At 36.9% G+C, this 25019-nt stretch overlaps 1 protein-coding gene and 1 long non-coding RNA gene across 2 annotated transcripts; both read right to left on the bottom strand.

Moving 5' to 3' along the window:
* Window positions 1-2580: 2580 nt before the first annotated feature.
* LOC145113662 (uncharacterized) lies at window positions 2581-4400 on the bottom strand. Its single transcript, XR_013710823.1, has 4 exons — window positions 4314-4400; window positions 4138-4222; window positions 3242-3305; window positions 2581-2629 (listed from the first exon to the last, which is right to left on the bottom strand). It is a non-coding gene; the product is annotated as an uncharacterized LOC145113662 (long non-coding RNA).
* A 6780-nt stretch (window positions 4401-11180) lies between these two features.
* LOC145117592 (profilin-2) lies at window positions 11181-12787 on the bottom strand. The gene is made up of 4 exons (XM_079053890.1): window positions 12541-12787; window positions 11731-11868; window positions 11499-11643; window positions 11181-11412 (listed from the first exon to the last, which is right to left on the bottom strand). The coding sequence occupies exons 1-3, from the start codon at window positions 12661-12663 to the stop codon at window positions 11509-11511; spliced, it is 396 nt and encodes a 131-aa protein (XP_078910016.1). The 5' UTR covers window positions 12664-12787; the 3' UTR covers window positions 11181-11412; window positions 11499-11508.
* Window positions 12788-25019: the final 12232 nt, after the last annotated feature.

Below are 25019 nucleotides of genomic sequence, written 5' to 3'. Positions count from 1 at the left end.
TCACGAGGGACCATTTAAACCAATATACTAAAGTTTGTCACTCATAAATACAATGACAATAACCCTTTAATAAACAAAAAATAACTAATTGTTTATTCATTCATTATGTTTACTAAATAGTAATTTATCACTCATAAATATATTATTTATTTTCATATATTTTAAGGTTCATTGTGTGACCCAATAAGTTAACGTTTAACTATCAGTATAACAAACTATTTGTTTTTTTGCATATTAGATCATACACTAACTTCTTGTAGATTTGTATTGAGATTAAAAGTTGGGTAGTGGGTAGTATTAGAGCATCTCCAATGGTGGACTATGTTATCATTTCAAATAAATATCATACCATCATAAAATTAATTTTGACCTCTAAATAAGTTACCACTCCAATGGTTAAGTTTATTTAAATAGTTTTTTTTTAAATATAACTAATTTACCCTCATATATTTAAAATGTTTTATAAATTCTCCACATTTAATTAGTTGTTTTTTAAACATGTTATAAACTAATATAAAATATTTTAAACTAGATTATGATTAGAAATTAGTATATAAACATTTCATGAATGAAAAACTATGATAGGAATAATTAAAAAATTAAATAAATGGAAAATATTTAAAACTAAAATATAATCAAGGTGATAAAAAAAATATAATAAAAATAGAAGGGGTTATATGTCAAAAACTTTATAGGATATTGACGATGCAAGATATATTAAGTGATCAATATAAATACACAAAAAATAATGCACTCCAATGGTATTAAATGAAAATAAGCTATGAATCAATAATAAAAAGCTATAAAATAAATCTTCATTGAAGATGCAATCAATAATAAAGGAGAAAATGTCACTGTAGCTCCACGAACTTACACATTTTGGTTTAAAAGGTCCCTATTGTTATTTTTTGGCTTTATAAGGGCATGAATTCACATTTTACTGGCTTTTAATGCTATTTTCTAGAAAGTGAAGGGGTCACCCGGTGACCCCCTTCCCAATCATCCGGTTATGTTTTACATGTCATAAAAAAGATGCCACCTAATGTATCGTTAAATGAGATATGCAACCCTTCCTCTAAAAGATATATTCTTGTGTAGTCGCTTTCATTTGCCCCTTTCTTCTATTTTCTTCTATTGTTCCTCGCAAAAACTCTCCATTGGATTCTTGCTATGGCCGTTTACATGAAGATCAATCTTCACTTTGCTGGTATGTTTACGAGGTACCCGGTGATAAGTTACTCAGATGGAGAGGAGCATAGGTTTGAGGATGTGGATTTTGCTGGAATGGACAAAAATGAATTTGTGTTGTTCATTCAAAGATTCGCAAACGAGACATGTGTTAATGTGTACTTTTGCGTGCCCGATATTGAGTTCCCTGATGGTTTGAGGATAATAGCAATTGAAAAAGACCACCAGGAGTTGATCGAAGTAGGGTATGATTGTGGTTGTGTAATTTATGTATACATGGATCATGTTGGTGTCAATGTCCATTAATGGATTCTTGTTGTGCTAGATGAAGTATGCACCCCCAAGGACAAGTTTTCTGGTGTAGGTGAAGTAATAGAAGAGTTGCATGTTGAGACAGAAAGTGACATTGACCTAGATGAAGTGCAAGTGCAAGGTAATTTGGACGATAACATTGCAGATGTTGATTGAATTCCAATGAACAAGACCTTGAATGATGCGTTTTTGAACAAGCTCTGCTCCAAGGATCAACCAGCCCCAGACAGTCCACCTCATGAGGATCCATATGATCAGATGGATGAAAACATGCCAATTCTTGAGGAGGTAACAACTTTTGATGAAAATGTTCATTGGAAAAAGCAAAATCCTGTGTTAGGAATGAGATTTGAAAGTCCTAAACAGTTAAAACATATGTTGTGTAATTATGTTGTTGCTAAAGGTTATCGATTGTGCTACAAAAAGATGACAGTAGGAAACTTTAAGTTAAATGTTGTTCAGGGTAGTGCATGTTTAGATTGTGGGCTTCATGGATGAGTGAAGAAAATTCTTTCCAGATTAAGTCTCTTATAGTTGAGTATAATTGTGCAAGAAATTTCAAAATGGGTTCAATTGTAAACTATGCATGGATTGGTAGTTATTATACAACACAATTCTTACAAAAACAAAAAATGAGTGTTAGGCTACTTAAGGAAGAAGTGAAACAGAAATTTGGAATTGATGTGAGTATGGGACAGTGTAGGAGAGCAAAGAAATGTGCAATTAAACTAATTGAAGTTATGTCCAATGTCACTAACAACAAATAAAGTACCAATCTAACATAACTATTGTTTTTTATTAAAGTAAAATAAAGATACATGGAAACAAGTAAATTAACATCAACACACCATTACAACTTGTAAACAATTATGCCAAAGAAAACAATCCAACTAACAACTTGTCACACCCCGATCCTTGTCGGAATCGATCAAGGCGTGATATATTGTTCAAAGTCTCATGACAACTATGTTATAATATGATTAGATTCAATTAAGTACTAAGTATGCAAACAAGATCCACAACATACAAATACAAATCCAAATACGAACAACATTTATTACATCAAATTTAAATAGTCTTGTGGATTTCTAAGGCACAACCTATTTTTCATCAACTTCATTCTTCAAATCTGCATCATGGGTAAAAACAGGTCAACTACGAGAGTTGGTGAGTAATCTAATTTTAGTAGAGAAAATTTGTGAAGTTGAAACATTTATAATTTGAAATTTGTTTTCTTTTGAAGTCGGCAAACAATTGTATTTGAGATAACGGTTTATAAATCCAAAATTGATTAACAAATGATAACAACAACAATAAGTCCTCACCCTATATATACATATGTATATATATATATATATATATATATATATATATATATATATATATATATATATATATAATATATATAGGATGGAGCATCTAATCATCAAACACACTCAACCACGTGCGATCAATCACCTTAGCGTCCCAAGGCGGAGTGGTCAACCCAATAGCGCTATTATTGTCCATAACGTACCTCAAGAATATGGGCATAGTCATGGAGATTAGACTAAAAATGGTAATGCACTACAAGTACATGTAGCGTAAACAAACAATAGTTATACAATTAATGACTCACGTATAAATGTCCCAACAATGTCTCAATTGTGATAAAACAATAAAATGAAGTTGGAACATATTAGAACCACATGATACACCCCAAAAGTATTGAAAATTATAAAATATGGGGTAGATTACTCACATTAGTCCCAAAACGAAATGCGTGTGTCGTACGATAGACGGTTCGAGTCAAAATGGCGTAGAACCTAATATAATTAATAGTTTTGGTTTAGGAACTGCTAAACGAGAATAGAGTATTAATACAAATTATAGTTTGTTATGTAAATGTATCATAAACTATACCTATTATAGTTTATCACAACAAGGGTAGTAGTAGTGTTCATAAACTATAATTGTCATAGTTTACCAAATGTTTGTGTATAACGGATGTAAACTTTGTTTATAAAAATTAATTATTTACCATACTTGTGAAGGTAAAAATCCATTTGTTTTCTGATGTATGTCTAATTACCAAGACAAAATGACATATAATGTAATAATATATGATTACATAATGATATACACCTTGCTCAACGAGTTACAAGGCGTAAATGAAATTGATGGTATTTTTTTAGTAATAACGTTTCTGTTACTGTTCTTAGAAAATTTATAGAAAAATCATCAAAGGTCTAAATCAAAAACCGCAAATTCTGAGAGTTTATAAAGTGTGTCTAGTTTGTTCATAAATTTTCTCATGATTTTTAGTGATCTCCAACTTGTGTGAAAATATTCATATTCACAGACTGGTCCGGTTTTGTTTCTGAAATGATAGACAGTTTTGTAAAAATCACCATAAATCGTAGAAAAATCATATGGTGATGTGCAAGTAGTCATTTTAAAGGTATGAACCTGAACTATATGCGTCTGAAACAGTTTTGAAAACTAAAATTTTTAAGTTGACCAAAACAGTCCGTGAATGGAGTTAAACGTTTCTGTTGAAGACTATTAAATGAGTTTAGTTGTGTTTTTGGTGTTTTAACTTGTATTCCCCCCCTTAAAACTTAAGAAAAACATGAAAATATAGGGGTATGAACTCACCTTATGTGTTATTAGAGGATGGATGTTGGAGAAGAGAAGTGTTCAACCCAAGAACACTTAGAAGATGCCTTGACGAATCGAGAACCTAACATGAAGGTGACGATGTTTGTGTAAGATTCTTATGATTTTGAGTAGAAGGATGTGTAATAATCATAAGAAGAATGAATTATACTTACCAAGAGTGGAAGAAAGCTTGATAATCAGCCTTGGAAGTCTTGGAATTGAGAGAGAATGGTGAGAGAATTTGGAGTGTGATCCTTGGAGGAAAATGAGAGAATGAAAGAAGTATGAAGAGAGGGGATGGGTTTTTGTACTTAGACAAGGAGTGGGGCTGGTCATGTAGTGGGTATGAGTTCGTCATGTAATGGGTAAGAGCTGGTCATGTAGTGGGAAAGAGTTGGCCATGTAGTGGGTGTGAGTGGTGGCATGTGTCATAAAGTAAAGTAAAGTCATCTTTCCACCTCAAGCACCTCCCCCACTAATTATTGGTATGAATGGCCCTAAAAACGTGGGTATTACTGAAATATAGAGTTCTAACTGTAAAAATAAAGTTTTTGGTGAAAATCCCGCGTTAAAATGATGAAAAACGGGCCTAAAACGAAGTCGTAGTCGAAAAACCGGAAAACTTATGACACGCAAAAATGCATGTCGTCTTCTTTTATGACGGGGGCTTCCTTGATACTCATTGCGTGTCATCAACACGCGCGTCGTAAGGTTACGACAGACAAATGTGTGTCGTCTTCCTTTATGACAGGGACTTCGGTCCTGAAGCTTCAGTTTTGGGTCCTTAAGCCTATTTTACCCGTTTTTATCCCGTTTCAAGTGGTTTTTGACCCAGTTAAGGGTCGGGATGGCCCGAATGATTACAAAAATTTAAAGGAACTTTTGAGAGAGATTTGGGAGAGATTCGGGAGAGATTTGGGAGAGATTTTAATAGAGAGAGGTTGAGTGAAAGAGATTGTGAGAGGTTTCGTTTGTGATCTTTTTGAGTGTCCGGCTTCGCAACGAAAGGTCCATAAACCCCGTTAAGCCATGATTTAGTGTCTTACACAATCCCGATGATTGTGCAATAGTGTTTTATCGCTTTGGTTCGTTGTTTAGCACTGTTAAGGCTAAGGAAAATGAAACACATGAATTTTTCAAATGATGTTTTCTCATTGAAATAGCGAATTGTATAATGTAAACCCTAACATACAAGGGTTAATGGAGTTGACCGGTTTGACTTGTTGACTTTGTTTGACTTTGACTTGACCGAAATTTGACGGTTGTCACACAACTAAACACATCTTTATCTTCCAAATCGTTGATTCAAGCTTCTTTTTTGACCTAGTCAAACCTGCAATCATAACTGCTTCAACACTCGTATTCTTAGTGTATGCTTCTTCTACTCAACAAATAAAACCATCACGAGGTCCCTAACAAAAAGAATTTTTGAGTGAGAGACTGAGAATGGAAGAAAGTAATAATTTAGGGATACAGTGGACAAATAAAGAAAGTAACACACACCTTAGTGGGGCAAGCATAGAAGGGTCTTACATGGTTGGACGGAGTGGAATACATTCTTATTATGACGACACATCCACACGAGCATTTCACCATTTTTGCTTCGTTAATTCCAAGGGATACTTAATTCCAAAGACAAACAAACATAGGTAAAAAGAGAGGGATGTATCTCCACTTTACTGTCGAGTAAGGATGTAAAGTACTTTTAAAGAGGAACTGACGAAAATACCCCTTTATTTGGCCTCACTAACGTCTGTCATAGTTGGTGCACCAAACACACTTAATTACCATTAACTAAGACAAACAAAGTACATCCAACTATTCATATTTACCATCAACAACAGATTCATAATCTTTTCTAGTGCTTATCGTGTTCATAGATCCACCAAAAGTTACCCTTAAACAACAACACCAATGAACGCAAAAAATTATAAGCCATTCATGTCTGATTTTATCAGACATGTATTTCAATTTACATTTATACCAATATCATACCAAAATGCCTGTTACATGTAACCAAGACTTCAAAATACATCCAAACATTACCATTACAACCACCACTGGAGTACCACTACCTAAACACATTGGATTGTCATTAACACAAACTAAACACACATAATCCTAATAACATATATGACCAGGAACACCATTACAACTACCATTATACTACGACCGTTAGATTAGCATACCATCACAACCCATGTCCATTAGATTCACTTGCTAAATATCAAGTGAATGATGAAAATCATGACCATGAACATTACGACGACAATAGGGGTGAGCATTTGGACCGGTGCACCTGACTGGACCAGACCATTTTTTTGGACCCCCGGGTCGGTTCTCGGTTCTAAGAATCCATCAAAACCGGTCCGGTTTTTTCCCGGTCCGGTCCGGTTTTTACCGGGTTTAGAACCGGTTGGACCCGATTTAAAAAAAATTGGTAATCTGTGAAAATTTTTAAACAACCATAACTCATTCGTTTTAAGTCAGATTGACATGCGGTTTTTTCCAACGTTTAATTTACAGTTTGTAGATGAATTTAGAATATAATTTTGTTGATTTTGGTGTTATATTCAATAAGTTATAGTCTTTCAAAGTTGAGCTATAAAAGCTGAAAATTTTCAGCTTTTCAGCAACATTTTTAAAATTTTGTAATCTGTGAAAAATTTTAAACAACCATAACTTATTTGTTTTAAGTCGGATTGACACACGGTTTTTTCCAACTTTTAATTTACAGTTTGTAGATGAATTTAGACTATAATTTAATTGATTTTGGTATTATATTCAATGAGCTATAGTCTTTCAAAGCTGAGCTATAAAAGCTGAAAAATTTCAGCTTTTCAGCAACATTTTTAAAATTTTGTAATCTGTGAAAAATTGTAAACAACCATAACTTATTTGTTTTAAGTCGGATTGACACGCGGTTTTTTTCCAACATTTAATTTACAGTTTGTAGATGAATTTAGACTATAATTTTGTTGATTTTGATATTATATTCAATGAGTTACAATCTTTCAAAGTTGAACTATCAAAGCTGAAAAATTTCAGCTTTTTAACTATTATTTTAGACTATAATTTTGAATTTTATGTATCTTTGACAGATAAATCATATGAAAAGGATCTTGGTGAACTTGATTTATATGTTAGTTGCTTTTATTTGGAAAATTAATTTTAAAAGTTATAATATTATACATCAAGGTGGATTAGTAATGCATGAAACAGAAAAGTAATCATTTCTACAAGTTGTATCGTATCAAACCCAACAACATATTCGTTTTAACGAGTTCTATCAAACCCAAAAACTTATTTTAACGACTTGTACTCTATGCAATTAAAATTGTACCGGTCCAAACGAGTCTAAGAACCGGAAAACCCGGACCTGGACCCGGACACGGACATGGACACGGACACGACTCATCCGGTCCGATCCACGGTCCACAATATTCTCCATAACCGGTCCGGTCCAAGAGCCGGCCCGGTTCGGTCCAAATGCTCACCCCAAGACGACAACACCCACAACCAACAGAGCAATCGCTTTAATTTGCTTCTCAACATGGTCGAACATTTGCTGCATGTTGAGGACATCGACCCTGAAATGAAGGTAATCTCGACCCATGTCCTCTTTCATACGCTCGACCTGACCTTGTTGCTCAACTATCTTTTCACCACAATCACAAAAGATCGTGTGCAAATCGTTCAAGTTAAGTCCGTTGGTTGAGCTTATGGAGTTTTTGGAGTTTATAGTATCCGGTGATGGTGTGGGTGTAGGATCCATGGAAGACAGTGTTGTCGAATGGTTGTCGGCTAGTGTTTGGCCGGAAATGATAACGATATTTTAGGGTTTTGTCCAGATCCTTCTATTATATACTAGGGGACCATTGAACCCCTTATGGCCCAAGCAAGCCAACTCGTTGGTGAGTCGTTGATTCGAGTTGGATGAGATGACTCTCTAACCGAGTTGGGTGGTGACTAGGCAAGGAAACCGGTTGAATAGGGTCAAAATCCCTAAATAGCCAGTAAATTGTGAATTTATGCCCTTATAAAGCCAAAAAATAACAATAATGACCTTTTAAACCAAAATATGTAAAGTTTGTGGGTTACACTGACATTTTCTCATAATAAAAAGTTCTAAAATAAATCCTCATTGAAGATGCTCTTAGCAATGTAGACACTTGCTTTTTTTTCCATGTTGGTACTTGATGTGCCGTTTTTACCGCCACTTGCTTCTTTTCCATGTTGGTACTTGATGTGCCGTTTTTACCGCCATACTTGTCGTACATTTACTTTCAGCTTATTATGTTAGTACTTATTTCATGTTTTAGACTTTTAGTGCTACTGGTTGCTCACGCCAATTGTGTATTAGTATATTCTCTTTATTTCCAGTTTTATTGTGTGTGTCTGTCTTTCCCTATTGCCGCAAACTAATGGTTATTAATTCACTATGAGCTGATATTTCATTTTGCAGGAGATCCTCCCGTATGGCTCTACGTTTCTTTTTATGTTGGAGATTTATGGAAACGGTGTGGCTGCTAACATGATGTATGTATTTTTATTGTTATTGTTATTAAAGGAATGTGTTTACTTATATGAAAAGATGCACTTTATTTCGAAAAAAGTATAATTGATTTAAAATATTATCTATATGTAAATAGGACAAATTAAAGTAAAATATAGGTATCAAATATTTGTCTTGTTTAGCAAATTTGCTTAGAAGTCAACAATTTGGATGATGGTGTGAGAGGTTTATAATAAAGTAAAGAGTAAATTACAAGAATGGTCCTTGTGGTTTATCTTTATTATATAATAAAGAGTAATTTACATGAACATTTTTTATGGTTTGCGATAACTTGTATGTTTGTTTTCTAATTTATTTTTTAGTTTAGGTGGTCAGCAAGTTTTTAATATGTTACGCTCTTAGTCCTTGCCTTAACATTTTGTCTTGTTTCACTGTTTAAACCCATCACGTGCATCGTATGCAAGGGTATTGTTGTCTTTTACATTGAGTGTCCTTTAGTAACACTAACTCTTTAAGAACAACATACATCTCCTTCTTGCTTGACGTCATTGCCTTGGCCCTAATTGTCTCCAAACCTCCCAATATATCTCGTATACAAGCATCCATTCATAAACACTAACACCCCACATTATAACTATACTTCATTAAAAACTCTAATATGGTCCCTCCATCAACAATTTATAACTACACTTCGTGAACCCTTTTCGCTTCCTCTGCCCTCCAAATCCATACCTCTGATCTTGCCTAACCCTTCTACCAATTGCTCGTGCACGAGATAAACACAAACACCTAACACAATCATAACAATCATAGAAATTGACGCAATCACGACAATAAACTTATTGCAACGGTGTTTATGTTGAGGGAGTTGTTTGCATTTGGAATTTAAAGAAACTAGCTTGCAAAATCCGACTCAATTTGTAAGGTTGAATATGTGATTAGAAGATATTGATTGGATTCTTGGTGTGATAAACTGATTATGCAAATGCTATTGAATCCTTATGATGATTTTCTTAATCATTTGTTTAAACCGTTGATTTGTCAGAGATTGAATTTCTACATCTCATTTAGGATTTTAATCAAACACATAGATCGATTTTTAATCAAACACATAGATCGATTAGGTTCTAGATAGACTTTTGTCATTTCCTAGTTTTGATCAAGAGTTCCTATATTGGTAATTCGGTTTCACATATTGTTCAAAAGATCAATAATTCATTGTTCTGGGTTCACACTTGATCTTGTAACCATGTAAAGAGATGGATATCTCAATGTTGATTAGAGTGGTTTGTACCGCTCTCTGTTATTTTGTTCAACATATGTCTTTGTGAATCAATTGTTTAGTTTGTGAATGTAGGCTTTTAAATGTGTGTGTGTGTGTGTGTGAGAGAGAGAGAGAGAGAGATTTCATGTTTTAAAATTATAAATTAAAATTAAGTTTTATTTTGTGGGATTTTAGGATCCCGATCTCGATCTTGTAAACCCAAAAACGATCTTACGTAGGATTCTGATCTTAACAATCTTGACAATCTTGGGTTTACCAGTTAAAAAAGACTGAATGTTAAGACTCCGCATGTAACATATTTGGACTCCGCATGTAACATATTTGCACCATCAAAATAAAAAATAAATTAAGAATCAAACATACAAGTTACCCCAAGGCCCTAACCATAAGTGTAATAAGTGTAATTTACTCTAACATAAATGATCAAACGAACTAAACTATTTATTGTCTTATATATATATATATATATATCCTCCCTAATAAATGAAAATAATTTTGACACTTGTCAATCTCTCATTAGTTTTGACATTTGTCATTTTGTGGTATTTTTTAAATAAATATTATCCACTTGTCAATTTATGATTTGTTTCAAATTTTAAAATTAAAGTCATATACTTATATATGTAAAGTATTAAATATAATATATATGAAATTAAATTGCAATGAAAACATTTCTTCCTTTCTTATTTTAAAATTTTACATTAAATAATATTTACTGCTTACACTTTAATGTTTAATTTTTTTTTAAATTAACTCGTATAATATATGAGTTTCACACCTAATAATATACTACTCTAAAACATTATAAGTTATAACAAACTTGCAATATGTACTCTAAAACATTGATTTTAAGAATATATTCACCAAATCAACTAAGAACAGGCTCTTCTTGCATGCATATTACCTAATAACATAAAAATGACGACTATTTTTACAGAATATTTTACCAAATAGTTTTTTGCATTGCTCTCTCCAAACATTGGAGATATTTATTGAGATTTTGTTATGAGGAAGAACGGTGTTATACATTCTGCCTATATAGGATAAATGTGGTAAAAAACACAAAACTTTTACAATAAGACAATAAGAAGGACATTCATGTCTTTTACATAGATGGATACAAGTTTTTGTCCAACTTTTTTTAAACACAGTACGATCTGTCCTATCATGTTTTTTTAACAAAGGGGACCACAAGGCTCAAACACAAAATTAAAAGGTGAATAAAACCACAAAAAAATGTTACACAAGCAAAGGTGTAGTCATATTAATATGAGATAATCCCAAATCATTTAAAAACATCCATCAAAAATCACTCCATAAAGTTTTAAAAAAATAAAAATAAGGAACTAAACAAGTGTCCCACTTCCATCATCACACTTAATACAAGTGAAAAGTATCAAGCACAAACCACCTGGCTTACAACTCCAGGACATCTTTGCACAACTTTAATTACTAAAATTGTATCACTTCCCTGCAAAATAATATTCCAAATTTACCAAACTACCCCTCACCAAATGCAACAGATCAATACCAAGAGGGGCAAACACAAAAACATACCAAAGAGCAATTAAAAACCCTGTTCCAGGAGATAGTCACCAAGCCTTTCAACAATCATGTTGCATTGGCCTGGAGTCATGGGTTCATCATACACACCAATGATCAAGGACATTGTCGTCTTTTTAACAGTAACACCTCCTGGTCCCTGCAAGTCAAAATTACTTATATACCCTTGTGTTTTATATATGATAATTATGAATCAAGATCAATGTGAATTGTGAAGTGATATTACCTTTTTCCCTCGAATCACAGCTCCAGCTTCACCTTGAATAACCATGTACTTGGTCCCACCAAGGTATAAACCAGTTGGGGCAAGTGAACCAGGTTCATTGAAGTCATTGATGATTGCAGTTATTTCCTCTGGTTTAACCTGTAAAATATCAGCCATGAATGATGGACGTTAGTGGCATATCATAAACATCTAGAGATGGGTTTCTGATGTCTTGAAACCCACACAAAAAAGCATATAGAAACATTGAATTTGTATATGTTTCTGCCATAACCAGATTTTCAGTCGAACTAATCAAATATCTGAAGATTTCATGGTGTTAATATGTGTCATGTGTCTCTCGTTGTTGATGTTTCTCATCCAAAAAGCTTTTCTCCCTTTATAGTGACCAAATAATCAATAATGGTTTCTCATTCAGCCTTGTTTCGATCCAGATATTTCACATCATTCAAATCAATCGAATGTCGAGATCAAGTTTACAATCATACGTCATGTCAAGATTTTGTACTGGTTGAATTTGATTTTAAATAAATTAGGTCAAAATAAACAGAGACTCGGCGTTTTTACACCTTAACATCGATGAAAACACATGCGCCTTTAGAACTCAAACAGTATAGATATCCACATCAAGGTCCATAACAGATCAAACGAATCAACCACATGCAACATCTCACGGAAAATATTCAACTAATCTAACAATAAACAGTGACGATTTGGATCAGATCCGAAGTTAAATCGAAGTCAAACGTGCTAAAACGAGTTAGATGAAGCGAAACTAGGTAAAAAGTGAAACGTAATGGAGAGAAATTAGACCGAAGGGAAGCTGGATGATTGGGCCCAGATGCTCCCATCGTGACCGATGATTGCGGCGGAAGAGAGGTGATTTCCTTCGATCTCGCACATCAAGTGGTCGTCGACGTATGCTTGCCACGACATCTTGTTCCGATTATCGCTGTATGTGCTCCGATTCGGGTGATTTGTGTGGAGAGAAGCTGTTGGAGTTCGAGAATCGTGGGGGAGAGGTGAAGGAGATAAATAGAGCGTACAAAAAACGGCAATATGACGTGCACTTATAAGAAATTATTCCATTGTCCTCATGGTATGGTCTTGTACGGGAAAATGACTTAAAAGGGCACCATATCATTCGATTTGTGGTTACTGAGTTTTTTTTTCGTTCACATTTACCCCTTAAATTTGTTAAACTGTACACATTCAGTCCTTATGAACTGTTACTCCAGGTTAGCCGAGAAAAATGACTTGATAGGGTAATATATTTTTCATTTTGTACACATTTAGTCCTTAATATTTTTGTACATATTTAGTCCTTAACATTTTTTTTGTTTCAAAATAAATCATTTTTTTGTACTCATTCAATACTTATGAATGATTTCTTTAAGTTTTTTTCACGACATCTTACGTGAGACAATCATTGATGAGGTGTTTGGGGTTGTTGATGCTTATGTCCAATGCGATCTCGACTGCTTGGTTGCGTAAGTCTTGTGGTTTGGCTTAGGTCTTGTATTTTGAACATCGTAACTTCTTCATACGATATCAGATTTTAAGGATCTTTATCCACATGTTCATTTTTTTAGTCTACTACAACTTTCATTAAGATTACTCCCGTTAAAATGTAATATATTTTTTACTAACGATTTTATAAAAAAAACATACATACATGCATTCATAAAAAACGTATGGACAGGGGAAGACGCAGTAATACATAGCAGGTGTTGCCGAGATGAAATAGGTGTTGTCGATATATGGAAAATAGGTATAAACGTAAAAAATAAAGCGAAAAATTTTCCACTGTGAACAAAAAAAACAGGTGTTGTCGGTGCAACACCGGGACCATACTAAATCCGCCACCGCGTATGGATATAAAAATCGTAAGTAAAAATATATTATTTTTTAATTGGAGTAATCTAAATGAAAGTTGTAGTAGACTAAAATACGAACGCATGGATATAAAGACCGTTAAAATCCGAGATCATATGAAGAAGTTATGACGTTTAGAACACATGACCTAAGCAACCGAGTAGTCGAGATCGCGATGGATATAAGCATCAAAAGCCTCATACACCTCATTAATGAATGTCCCACGTAATATTTCTTGAGAAAAAACTAAAAAATCTTTCATAAGTACTGAATGAGTACAAAAAAAATGACTTATTTTGCAAAAAAAAAAGGACTAAATGTGTACAAAAATATTAAGGACTAAATGTGTACAAAGTGAGAAATATATTACCCTATTAAGTCATTTTTACCAGGTAACCTGTAGTAGTCGGTCATAAGGACTGAATGTATACAGTTTAACAAGTTGAAGGGGTAAATGTGGACGAAAAAAAACTCAGTGACCAAATGTGTACAAATCGAAAAATATATTACCCTTTTAAGTCATTATCCCACATGGTCCCTTGTAAATCGTCATAAACCTTCCTAATCTGACTATATTTATTTAAAACTGTGACAACCCGAAACTTTTATCTTGTACACTTAGCCAATTCTATCAATGCTAAACTCGTTTCAGCTATCTTTTAGCATCGTTTTGAGCATGTTTGGATGATCTAAAACCTTGTACAACCAAAGTTTGAATTAGGGATGGGTTGGTTTAAGATTTAGGGTTGCAAATAGGCCAAACACTCCATCAAAAGGAGTGTGTGGCCACACACATGAGTGTATGGCCGCACACCCGAGTGTATGGCTGCACACATGAGTGTGTGGCCGCACACCCGAGTGTATGGCCGCACACATGAGTGTGTGGCAGCACACCCGAGTGTATGGCCGCACACACGAGTGTGTGGCCGCACACCCATCCTCCAGCCGCGCACTCATCCCTATTTATATAGGGTGACCCCTTCACTCATTCCTTTTATTTGGCTGCACTCTACTTTCTCTCTCTAAAAACTTCATCCAAGAACACTCTCAAGGCCTCAAAAACATGAGTTTTCCATCACCTAACTTATCATACATGAAGGACCCATCGATCCAAGCCCCTAACCATCAAAGTTCATCATGTTCTTCATCACATGAAGGTGTACGGCCGCACACCTTCATAAGGTGGCTGTACACACCTCAAAGAACCTCCAAAGTGAGAGTTTGATTCCCTATCTTCTAGTTGGACTTGGTTTCAACCTTAAAACGCTGAAAAATAGACTCTTGGGGCACATATGAAGGGTGTACGGCCGCACACCCCTGTGTACGGCCGCACACACCCTCTGTACGGCCGCACACCCCTTGGGCCGCACACTCATGGCCGCACACACCTTAAAGGTGGCCATACACTCACCTAACGCAATCCTTTAAGGTCCTAACACTTAGTGCAAGTAGTCCCAAGTTCCTAGAGTGGTTCTCCATCACATTTGGTGGTGAAATACCTTCATTTGACTCCTTTATGTATCATTGCATGTTAATTAGGATCAAATCGTGTTCAAGACTTCATGAACACCCAACTTTTCGTGTCGATCCTTCATTCAAATCACCCAAGGTGAGCTCGTACCCCTACGCTTTTTCCGTGTTTTTCATGTTTTCAGGGGGGGGGGGATACAAGCAAAAGTACAAGGAAACTTGTGCTCAAAATATATTATTTTGTTTAAGATAATCATATTTCAGTATACTTTTAACACGGGAAACAGTTTTACCAACCGATTAAGAAATCAACACGCAGAAACAGTTTTCAAAACTAGAACAATAAACTTGTGAATCATGTAGTAAAATGTATTATTTTATAAAGGATTCATGCAAATCATAAACAGGATTTTCTGTATTATTACTTGTAAATTTGTTAGGCTAAGTTTGAGACACGTCCTTGGTAACACTCCCACAGAATCAGGGTATAGGACTAGCACTTGTGACCAGAGTCTCTTGTAGGGAGAGCGTGACTGTTGTGTATAGATCTATACGGGACTGACAATCCCGCACCTCACTGCTAGCTACAGTCGGATCGGCAGGTCTGCGGGTGACAAAGTCATTAAGGATATCGGCCGTTGCGGGCCTTATCCAGTCAGTTATGGTCATGAAACTCAAAACCTAGGTAGCAGAGATTTACTTTTGTAATAATGAATCAAGTGAACTAACCTCAACGTAATAACCGATTTAATTACTGGAGGGTATTAATAATAATATCTTCAGGACTTAGTTCATCACAGTTTTCTTTTATTTAGTTTTTAAGACTAATATACTTCTCTGGGTGTAACCAGGGTTTTTAAAAGAAAACTGCTTTTATATACACGAGTATGGTAGATGTCACACCCCGAAACCGATGGCGGAAATGTTCCGGGGCGGAGGACGTCATGTGTAGCATCACAACCAATGAATAACATCAATCATAGCAACACAACCATTACAGTGAATACTTAAATAAAAATGTTTACATCAGTTGAAACTTGACTGAAACTTTGTTTGAATTACATCCAATAGCTTTGTATAGTATAAACATAAAACTCTTATTGCTCTAGTTCCTCGAAAATCCATCAAGTACCTGACTACTGATTTCTTGAGAATACAAGCAAGTTGAAAGAGTATCAGCATAAAGCTGGTGAGTTCATAAGCGGTGGTTTGTAGTGAAAATCGTTGATGAGTTCGGAAAATATTTTTATAGTTTCAAGAAAATACGATATTTTCCTTAGTGAAAATGTAGTATTATCAGTTCTGTAATAAACCATGAATATCTGTATGGTTCCAAGAAAATCCGATATTTTCTTTAGTGAAAAGGTAGCGTTATCGATTTCGTATAAAACCATGAATGTTCGTTACTGAAAACTGTAGTGATATGCGAAAATACTACCTCATGTGACTAGCTAAAACTGATCATGAGGTATAAGTATTTTGTATGTGAAACCATTGCATAATCGGTTCTGTTTGAAAAACCCTGGCTTTAGCCAGTATACGTAGTGTGTATCAGTTCTATTTAGTAAAAATAGAACTGTTGAAGAGTGTTAAGTTGTAAACTAAAGGTGATTTATACATATTGTGAGTCGTATAACCATACTTGATATGACTAGAGACCTTTCCAACGTTCTTCAGGCGTCGAGTTAAATGACATTTGTCACCCTAGGCATGCCTGCCCAACTGTAGCTAGCAGTTCGGGTGTGGGATTGTCAGTCCCGAATAGATCTATTCACAAATCTCACGCTCTCCCTCCAGGAGACTCTGGTTATACTATGATAGGATTTATCCATGTACACCTAAGGGTATAGTATTGAAGTAGCGCCTCACAGTATCGTACAATCTAGTTTACATGTAGTGTAGTAGCGTTCTACCATAGTGAAAATCCGTATGTATACCGTATGTAGTGATAATTACAGTTATGAATACCATGATAAAGTAGTGAGGTAAACTGTAAACTGTTTCTGTCTTAGTGCATATGTTTAGTAGTGAAAGTTTCTGTACTTGTTATGTTTATAAAATCCCAAACTATACCGATTATAGTTTGCATGTATAACGTAGTGAATAGCGAATCCGGAAAACTATGCAATTTTAGTGAAAACGTCCCTTATGCTCAACACAGTACAAAAGGGTTAAAGTATGAGAATTGCATTAGTTTTGAAAACATTTATGTTTAGCTTGTATTCCCCCCCTGAAAACATTAAAAATACGGAAAATGTAGGGGTATGAACTCACAGTTCTTGTTGTGAAATCGTTGACTGAAATGAAGATCCTCGAGTTGTTGCACGTGACACTTAACGGAATCCTATTATCAAATAAATACATATATGTATCTAAATTAGCGATTTCGTTAGATAACGTGTTAGAGGTACACTTGTATTCGGTTAAGGAATGTTACAGGGACTTGATCGAATCGATGAAAGTGGGTTTTCAGTCAAAAGCACCACCAAAAAGGTGTTTACGGTCGTAAACTAGGGTTTACGGTCAACAGACAATTTACGGTTTCTGAAGGCTTGGTGAGTTTACGGCCGTAAACTCAAGAACAGGGTTTACGGTCTTTGAAGGCTTGGACTGTAAACTCAAGAACAGTGTTTACGGTCTTTGAAGACGGACCGTAAACTCAAGAACAATGTTGTAGATTTCGAAGAGATAAGCGTTTCCAGACGTTCCGAAGTGGCTCCAAACGGTGTTTCTCGATGTTTCCCGAAGTTTGAAGGTGTTTTTAGGTGTTTACGGTCAAGGTTCTTAAAGAGAGAAGGAGAGAGTTTTTGGCCATAAATGTTCAAATGAAGGTGGAGGTCTCATATTTATAGTGGTTTTGTGGTCGGTGGTGGGGGGTCCACCATTTGCTGACCGTAAACGAGTTTACGGTCGTAAATGAGTTTACGGTTGTAAACTCACTTAAGCCAGATTTGATTGATTTTTCGAGATATTCGGGTGTCCGCGTGATTTTTGGTTCGACTCGTAAATAATTTAATTATATAAATAACTAGATTATTTTCTAAACCAAGAAGTTTGACGGAAAAGTTAATGAATTCGAAATTTTATTAACGAAAATCGCGTAACGGAAACGGACAAAGTTTCGGGTTGTCACAGTAGATACTTGCAAACCTCAGTTTAAAACGGATAATCAACCTTCAAACTTCAGGGAAAATATAGGATTTTCCCGGGATAAACCGGCTATTCAAAACGGATTGTTTTACAACCAACGAATATTCATATTCATTCCACGACTCATTGGATTGTACATATTATGTACGAACCTGGAAGTCATGGAAGGAATGAGTTTTCAAACACGCTTTTCATAAGAAAATATAGGATTTTCTGGAGGAACACTTTTCAAAAGGATCAAAGAACATTTTTCCACCAAAACTAAACGTTTATGAACTCACCAGCTTTATGCTGATATATTTCAAAACTGCTTGTATTCTCAAGGAATTAGTAGACAGGTACTTCCAAGAGTTCGGAGAAGTCGGAGCGTTAGAGTCACGTCTTTACCATTTTACTTTTGATATGATTAAAACTATGTATTAAACAATGTAAACCTTTTTCATATATGTATTCAATGTCTGGTTGTGTTTACTATGCTTGCTATGATACAGTTGTTGTGATACTACGCATGACGTCTTCCACCCCGGAACGATTCCGCCATCACGGTTTCGGGGTGTGACAGATTGGTATCAGAGCCCTTGTTTATAGCGAACTAAGTATACCGAACCTTACATGGTATACAACTATAAATATTAAGAGGCCTAAGTGCTCTAAACTAAAAGTATACTTTCAAAAAAATACAAGTATTTTTATATAAGTATACCCGAGTATCAGAATCTGTGTCGTAAGTAGAACAAAACAAAAGTATTTGGATGTTGGACTTCGCGGTTAAACCTGGGCAGTTATGTAATCATGTCTAGGGTGAATATAGCCTGATCAACTGTATTCAGTCGAGACATGACCACATGTGCTCGGGAGTGACTGTGGTGTTGCAGCAAGCCTAAAAACTTACCTAGATACCAGAAGAGTTCTAGAACCAAACATAAGGGTTAAAATACTATAGGAGTATTTTAGGATGCTATAACGACCAAACCAGAAACTTACCCAAGAATCCATCATTGGAAGTATTATTAGATTCGATGCCTATCCCTTTACCATCACCTCGCGTAGATAGCATGGTTGGATTCCACCTCACTGGCAACCCATACTTTCCCAACCAAGGAGATGATGGATGGATCGAGCCAGAGCCAGAAGGAAACCATGAAATCCCTTTGGAAAATGACCTTGCCGAACCATTTCCCAAAGAGACTGACTCGGAACCTGAATTCGAAAACCTACCTTAAGTGACTCCAATACCAAATCTTAACCCTTGAGTTGAACTCCAAGGTCCAACGCCTATGTGGGTCGGGAGTTTGAATAGGTGGAGCTATGAGCAAGACCAACCCCTCCCATATGAAGGAAACCGCAACTTCTACAATCTGAACGAAGGAGGCCCCGCGGACAGGGCCCTTCCAATCCTGATACGCCGAGTGGATCGTAATGTGGAGCTATGTATGGCAACCCTTCAGCGAACTATGAAGCTCGAAACTGATTCGAACACCAGCACGGACCGCATCTGTTGCTTCGAGATTGCTCATGCGCAAGCTGCAAGGAACAATGAAGCCCTACAACGAGAGTTATCTACCACTCGAGCTAAGGTCATAGAGCTCCGAGCACACCAGATAGTATACGAGAGCTGCCTGCTTGACATGGAGCGTCAACTGGCTAACTTAAGGATCCATCTGAGGAGTGCCCGTCGCCGATAGGAGAACACTCTACTCATCCTCCCTTTTTGGTCTAAGGAATAACCTTCATATCTATGTTCTAAGTAGCTCTTTTCTGTAAACATCTCTTTTGTCTTTAAAAGCATGCGTCATAGGAAGTACTCTTACCTTAAGACGATCATTCCTTTTTCCCATCGATTTCATATCGGCCTCCATAAAAAGCTACGACGTCATAATCGACATGAGATGGCTGAGCCCAAGTCATGCCGATGTCCTTTGCTTCGAGAGGGTGATTCGTCTCAGTCTTTCTTTCTGACGAAGTCCTCACTGGTCATAGTAATAAAATTTGTTCGAACCTTCGTATCATTTCCTGCGCCAAAGCCCGGAAGTATCTGCGAAAGGGATGCCATGCATTCCTGGCTCATGTTGTCGATGAGACACAAAAAGTTAAAGGCCTCAAGAGCATCTCCGAAGTCTGCAACTTTCCTGATGCTTTCCCCAAAGACAGTCAAGGGATTTCTTCCGAGTGTCAAGTTGAATCCCGTATCGACTTGACCCCCGAAACTATCCGTATATCTAAATCTCCATATCGTCAAGAGCCGACGAAAATGTGAGAGTTATCCAGCCAGCGGAATGAGCTGAATAACAAGGAGTTCGTAAGTTTATTGTATGAGAACTTTATTGCGTTCAAAATTTTCTATTCTTGCTAAGACCACATCATGGGGATGTGGGTCGAATCAATGAGAGTCAGATAGCAAAACGGGAAATCTTAAAGCATAGATAAACATTTAGGATACATCCAGAGGCAACCATTGTTGCTCACAAGCTTCTTTTCTTGACATGTAGCAGATTGTGCCTCCGAAGAAACAGAACCAATCCACCAGTAAGGCACCAATCCTCCAGATGGACTCAGCTACGTTCCAAGCTACTGTAACAGCAGCTGTAGCAGCCGCTCTAGCTGTTCTTAATGCTAACAACCCAAATGGGAACAGTTTCCACACCTCGAATTGTAGTAGCACACCAGAAAACCAACAAGGACTTATCCAGGAGGACACTCCAACTCCCAGACCCAAGAGCGCCAAACAAAAATTCTGGATAGGGGTGAAGCGCAAATCGTCTCAGAAACTAGCTAAGAGACGACAACCCGTGATAACTCCTACAGCCACCACATCCGCCAAACCAGTGCCAACGCCAGTGCGGCAATATGCTGGAAAACTTCCAAGCTGCGAGAAATGCAACTTCCACCACGTAGGAAAGTGCCGAACACTTTAATATAAGAACTGCAACAGACAAGGACACACCACCCGTTACTGCAGGGCACCTGCACAGCCAAACACCTCGAAGATGGGTCAGGTTTGCTACAATTGTGGCGAACCCGGACATTTCGAAAGAAATTGTCCAAGGGCTAAGGATGGCAAGGAAGCCCGCTTCGCAAACACCCCGACCCAACACATCACTTCCACTACTGATGGTAGCATAGTCCAAGTGTGCTGCGTATGTGGCGAAATGGGACATCTCAAAAGAGACTGCCCAACAGAGAAGAACAATGAGGAAACAGGAGGAGTCTAACCTCAGGGAATGAGGAAGCATCAAAGAAACCTGCTGTGTATTGGTACGTTCCGAAAACCTCAATAAATATTCATAATCGTGATTTCTTTCCCGTCCAAATTTAATCATGACGTACTTTTAAAAGTTGACGCCCTAATGGGTAAATTATGGTAGCCTAGTGTTACATTAGAGTCAGTTGTGTTTATTCATGACTTGTATACGCCAAGCAATCATAGGAAAATCTAGTGAGAACCATTCCATCGAGAGTTCATAGTTTCAAAATATCAGGACCCTCGCGTTAGTATTACCCACCAAGCTCAAATGAAACACAGAAAACACCAGAGACGTTCATCTAGGAACATCAATGTTCTAACAAAACGATTCTCCCGGACTAACTTAACGTGCGATTCTACGACATCATCCTGTCTAGTTCGACTGAGTCTATGTTATATCAAACCCTTTTGTCTTAAATCGTTCGAACGCGAAACTCCCGTCGCTCGTGACGATAAACTAGATGCGAACTTCGAAAAATTCATCTCTCTTCGAAACCCGAAAGTATTCATACGAAGAGTATCATCCACAAAGAGAAGGACAAAGTAAGGGAACCATCCGGACAATTGAAGATGCGTCGTAGGACACACATCTACCCTTAATTGAACTTTCTTGCAACAACGGCGACCTTTCCAGTAGAAAGGTTGCGCCGTTCGAAGCCCTCTGCAACCATAAGTACAGACCCCATCTGCGCTGGGCTGAGGTGGGCAACACACAGCTAGACAAGAGTCAAGTCCACAATAGCACTCTCGCAAGTCATCATCCGAGAGACGGCAGAAAGGATCGTACGAAAGGGCTACGCCGATGAGAGACAAAAACCCTTGAAATTCCAAGTTGGTGACCGTGTCCTTTTAAAGGTCTCACCCTGGAAAGGCCTGATACGCTTCGGAAAGCGTAGAAAGCTAAATCCAAGATACGTTGGACCGTCTGAGATCCTAGCTAGGATCGGTCCCTTAGCGTACAAACTCCAGTTACCTCGAGAACTTAGCAACATACATCCCGTCTTTCACATGTCAAACCTAAATAAGTGTATGTCCGATGAGACACTTGCGATTCCCCTCGATAATATCGAGTTAAACGAGAGTCTACACTTAATGTAGGAATCATTAGAACTCATGGACCAGGAAGTCCAGCGCACGAGACGAACGTCGTATCCAGATATTGAAGATTCACTGGGATACCAAACGAGAACTTGAATTCACTTGGGAGCACGAGAATCCAAGGAAACAAAAGTACCCCATCTTTTCCAAGTCTGCGAATTACAACTTTATTCTTGAATTTCGGGACGAAATTCCCTCTAACGAGGGGATGATGTGACAACCCGAAACTTTTATCTTGTACACTTAGCCAATTCTATCAATGCTAAACTCGTTTCAGCTATCTTTTAGCATCGTTTTGAGCCTGTTTGGATGATCTAAAGCCTTGTACAACCAAAGTTTGAATTAGGGATGGGTTGGTTTAAGATTTAGGGTTGCAAATAGGCCAAACACTCCATCAAAAGGAGTGTATGGTCGCACACCTGAGTGTATGGCCGCACACATGAGTGTGTGGCCGCACACCCATCCTCCAGCCGCACACTCATCCCTATTTATATAGGTTGACCCCTTCACTCATTCCTTTCATTTGGCTGCACTCTACTTTCTCTCTCTAAAAAATTCATCCAAGAACGCTCTCAAGGCCTAAAAAACGTGAGTTTTCCATCACCTAGCTTATCATACATGAAGGACCCATTGATCTAAGCCCTTAACCATCAAAGTTCATCATGTTCTTCATCACATGAAGGTGTACGGCCGCACACCTTCATAAGGTGGCTGTACACACCTCAAAGAACCTCCAAAGTGAGAGTTTCATTCCCTATCTTCTAGTTGGACTTGGTTTGAACCTTAAAACGCCGAAAAATCGACTCTTGGGGCACATATGAAGGGTGTACGGCCGCACACCCCTGTGTACAGCCGCACACACCCTCTGTACGGCCGCACAGCCATGGCCGCACACACCTTAAAGGTGGCCATACACTCACCTAACGCAATCCTTTAAGGTCCTAACACTTAGTGCAAGTAGTCCCAAGTTCCTAGAGTGGTTCTCGATCACATTTGGTGGTGAAATACCTTCATTTGACTCCTTTATGTATCATTGCATGTTAATTAGGATCAAATCGTGTTCAAGACTTCACTTGAACACCCAACTTTTCGTGTCGATCCTTCATTCAAATCATCCAAGGTGAGTTCGTACCCCTACGCTTTTTCCGAGTTTTTCATGTTTTCAGGGGGGGAATACAAGCAAAAGTACAAGGAAACTTGTGCTCAAAATATATTATTTTGTTTAAGATAATCATATTTCAGTATACTTTTAACACGGAAAACAGTTTTACCAACCGATTAAGAAATCAACACGTAGAAACAGTTTTCAAAACTAGAACAATGAACTTGTGAATCATGTAGTAAAATGTATTATTTTATAAAGGATTCATGCAAATCATAAACAGGATTTTTTGTATTATTACTTGTAAATTTGTTAGGCTAAGTTTGAGACACGTCCTTGGTAACACTCCCACAGAATCAGGGTGTAGGACTAGCACTTGTGACCATAGTCTCTTGTAGGGAGAGCGTAACTGTTGTGTATAGATCTATACGGGACTGAGAATCTCGCACCTCACTTCTAGCTACAGTCGGACCGGCAGGTCTGCGGGTGACAAAGTCATTAAGGATATCGGCCGTTGCGGGCCTTATCCAGTCAGTTATGGTCATGAAACTCAAAACCTAGGTAGCAGAGATTTACTTTTGTAATAATGAATCAAGTGAACTAACCTCAACGTAATAACCGATTTAATTACTGGAGGGTATTAATAATAATATCTTCAGGACTTAGTTCATCACGGTTTTCTTTTATTTAGTTTTTAAGACTAATATACTTCTCTGGGTGTAACCAGGGTTTTTAAAAGAAAAATGCTTTTATATACACGAGTATGGTAGATACTTGCAAACCTCAGTTTAAAACGGATAATCAACCTTCAACCTTCAGGGAAAATATAGGATTTTCCCGGGATAAACCGGCTATTCAAAACGGATTGTTTTACAACCAACGGATATTCATATTCATTCCACGACTCATTAGATTGTACATATTCTGTACGAACCTGGAAGTCATGGAAGGAATGGGTTTTCAAACACGCTTTTCATAAGAAAATATAGGATTTTCTGGAGGAACACTTTTCAAAAGGATCAAAGAACATTTTTCCACCAAAACTAAACGTTTATGAACTCACCAGCTTTATGCTGATATATTTCAAAACTGCTTGTATTCTCAGGGAATTAGTAGACAGGTACTTCCAAGAGTTCGGAGAAGTCGGAGCGTTAGAGTCACGTCTTTACCATTTTACTTTTGATATGATTAAAACTATGTATTAAACAATGTAAACCTTTTTCATATATGTATTCAATGTCTGGTTGTGTTTACTATGCTTGCTATGATACAGTTGTTGTGATACTACGCATGACGTCTTCCACCCCGGAACGATTCCGCCATCACGGTTTCGGGGTGTGACAAAAACATACT

This window comes from Lactuca virosa, chromosome 5, assembly GCF_052849685.1.
Source record: "Lactuca virosa cultivar CGN04683 chromosome 5, Lactuca_virosa_CGN04683_v6, whole genome shotgun sequence".
Lineage (NCBI taxonomy): Eukaryota > Viridiplantae > Streptophyta > Magnoliopsida > Asterales > Asteraceae > Lactuca > Lactuca virosa.
This window is presented reverse-complemented; position numbering and strand designations above follow the sequence as displayed.

Coding starts and splice junctions, on each gene's coding strand:
- LOC145117592 (XM_079053890.1), bottom strand. CDS start 12,663: ATGTCGTGGCAAGCATACGTCGACGACCACTTGATGTGCGAGATCGAA. Junction 11,869..12,540: donor AATCATCCAGCTTCCCTTCG/GTCTAATTTCTC, acceptor GATATTTTACAG/GTTAAACCAGAGGAAATAAC. Junction 11,644..11,730: donor CTGTGATTCGAGGGAAAAAG/GTAATATCACTT, acceptor TTTGACTTGCAG/GGACCAGGAGGTGTTACTGT.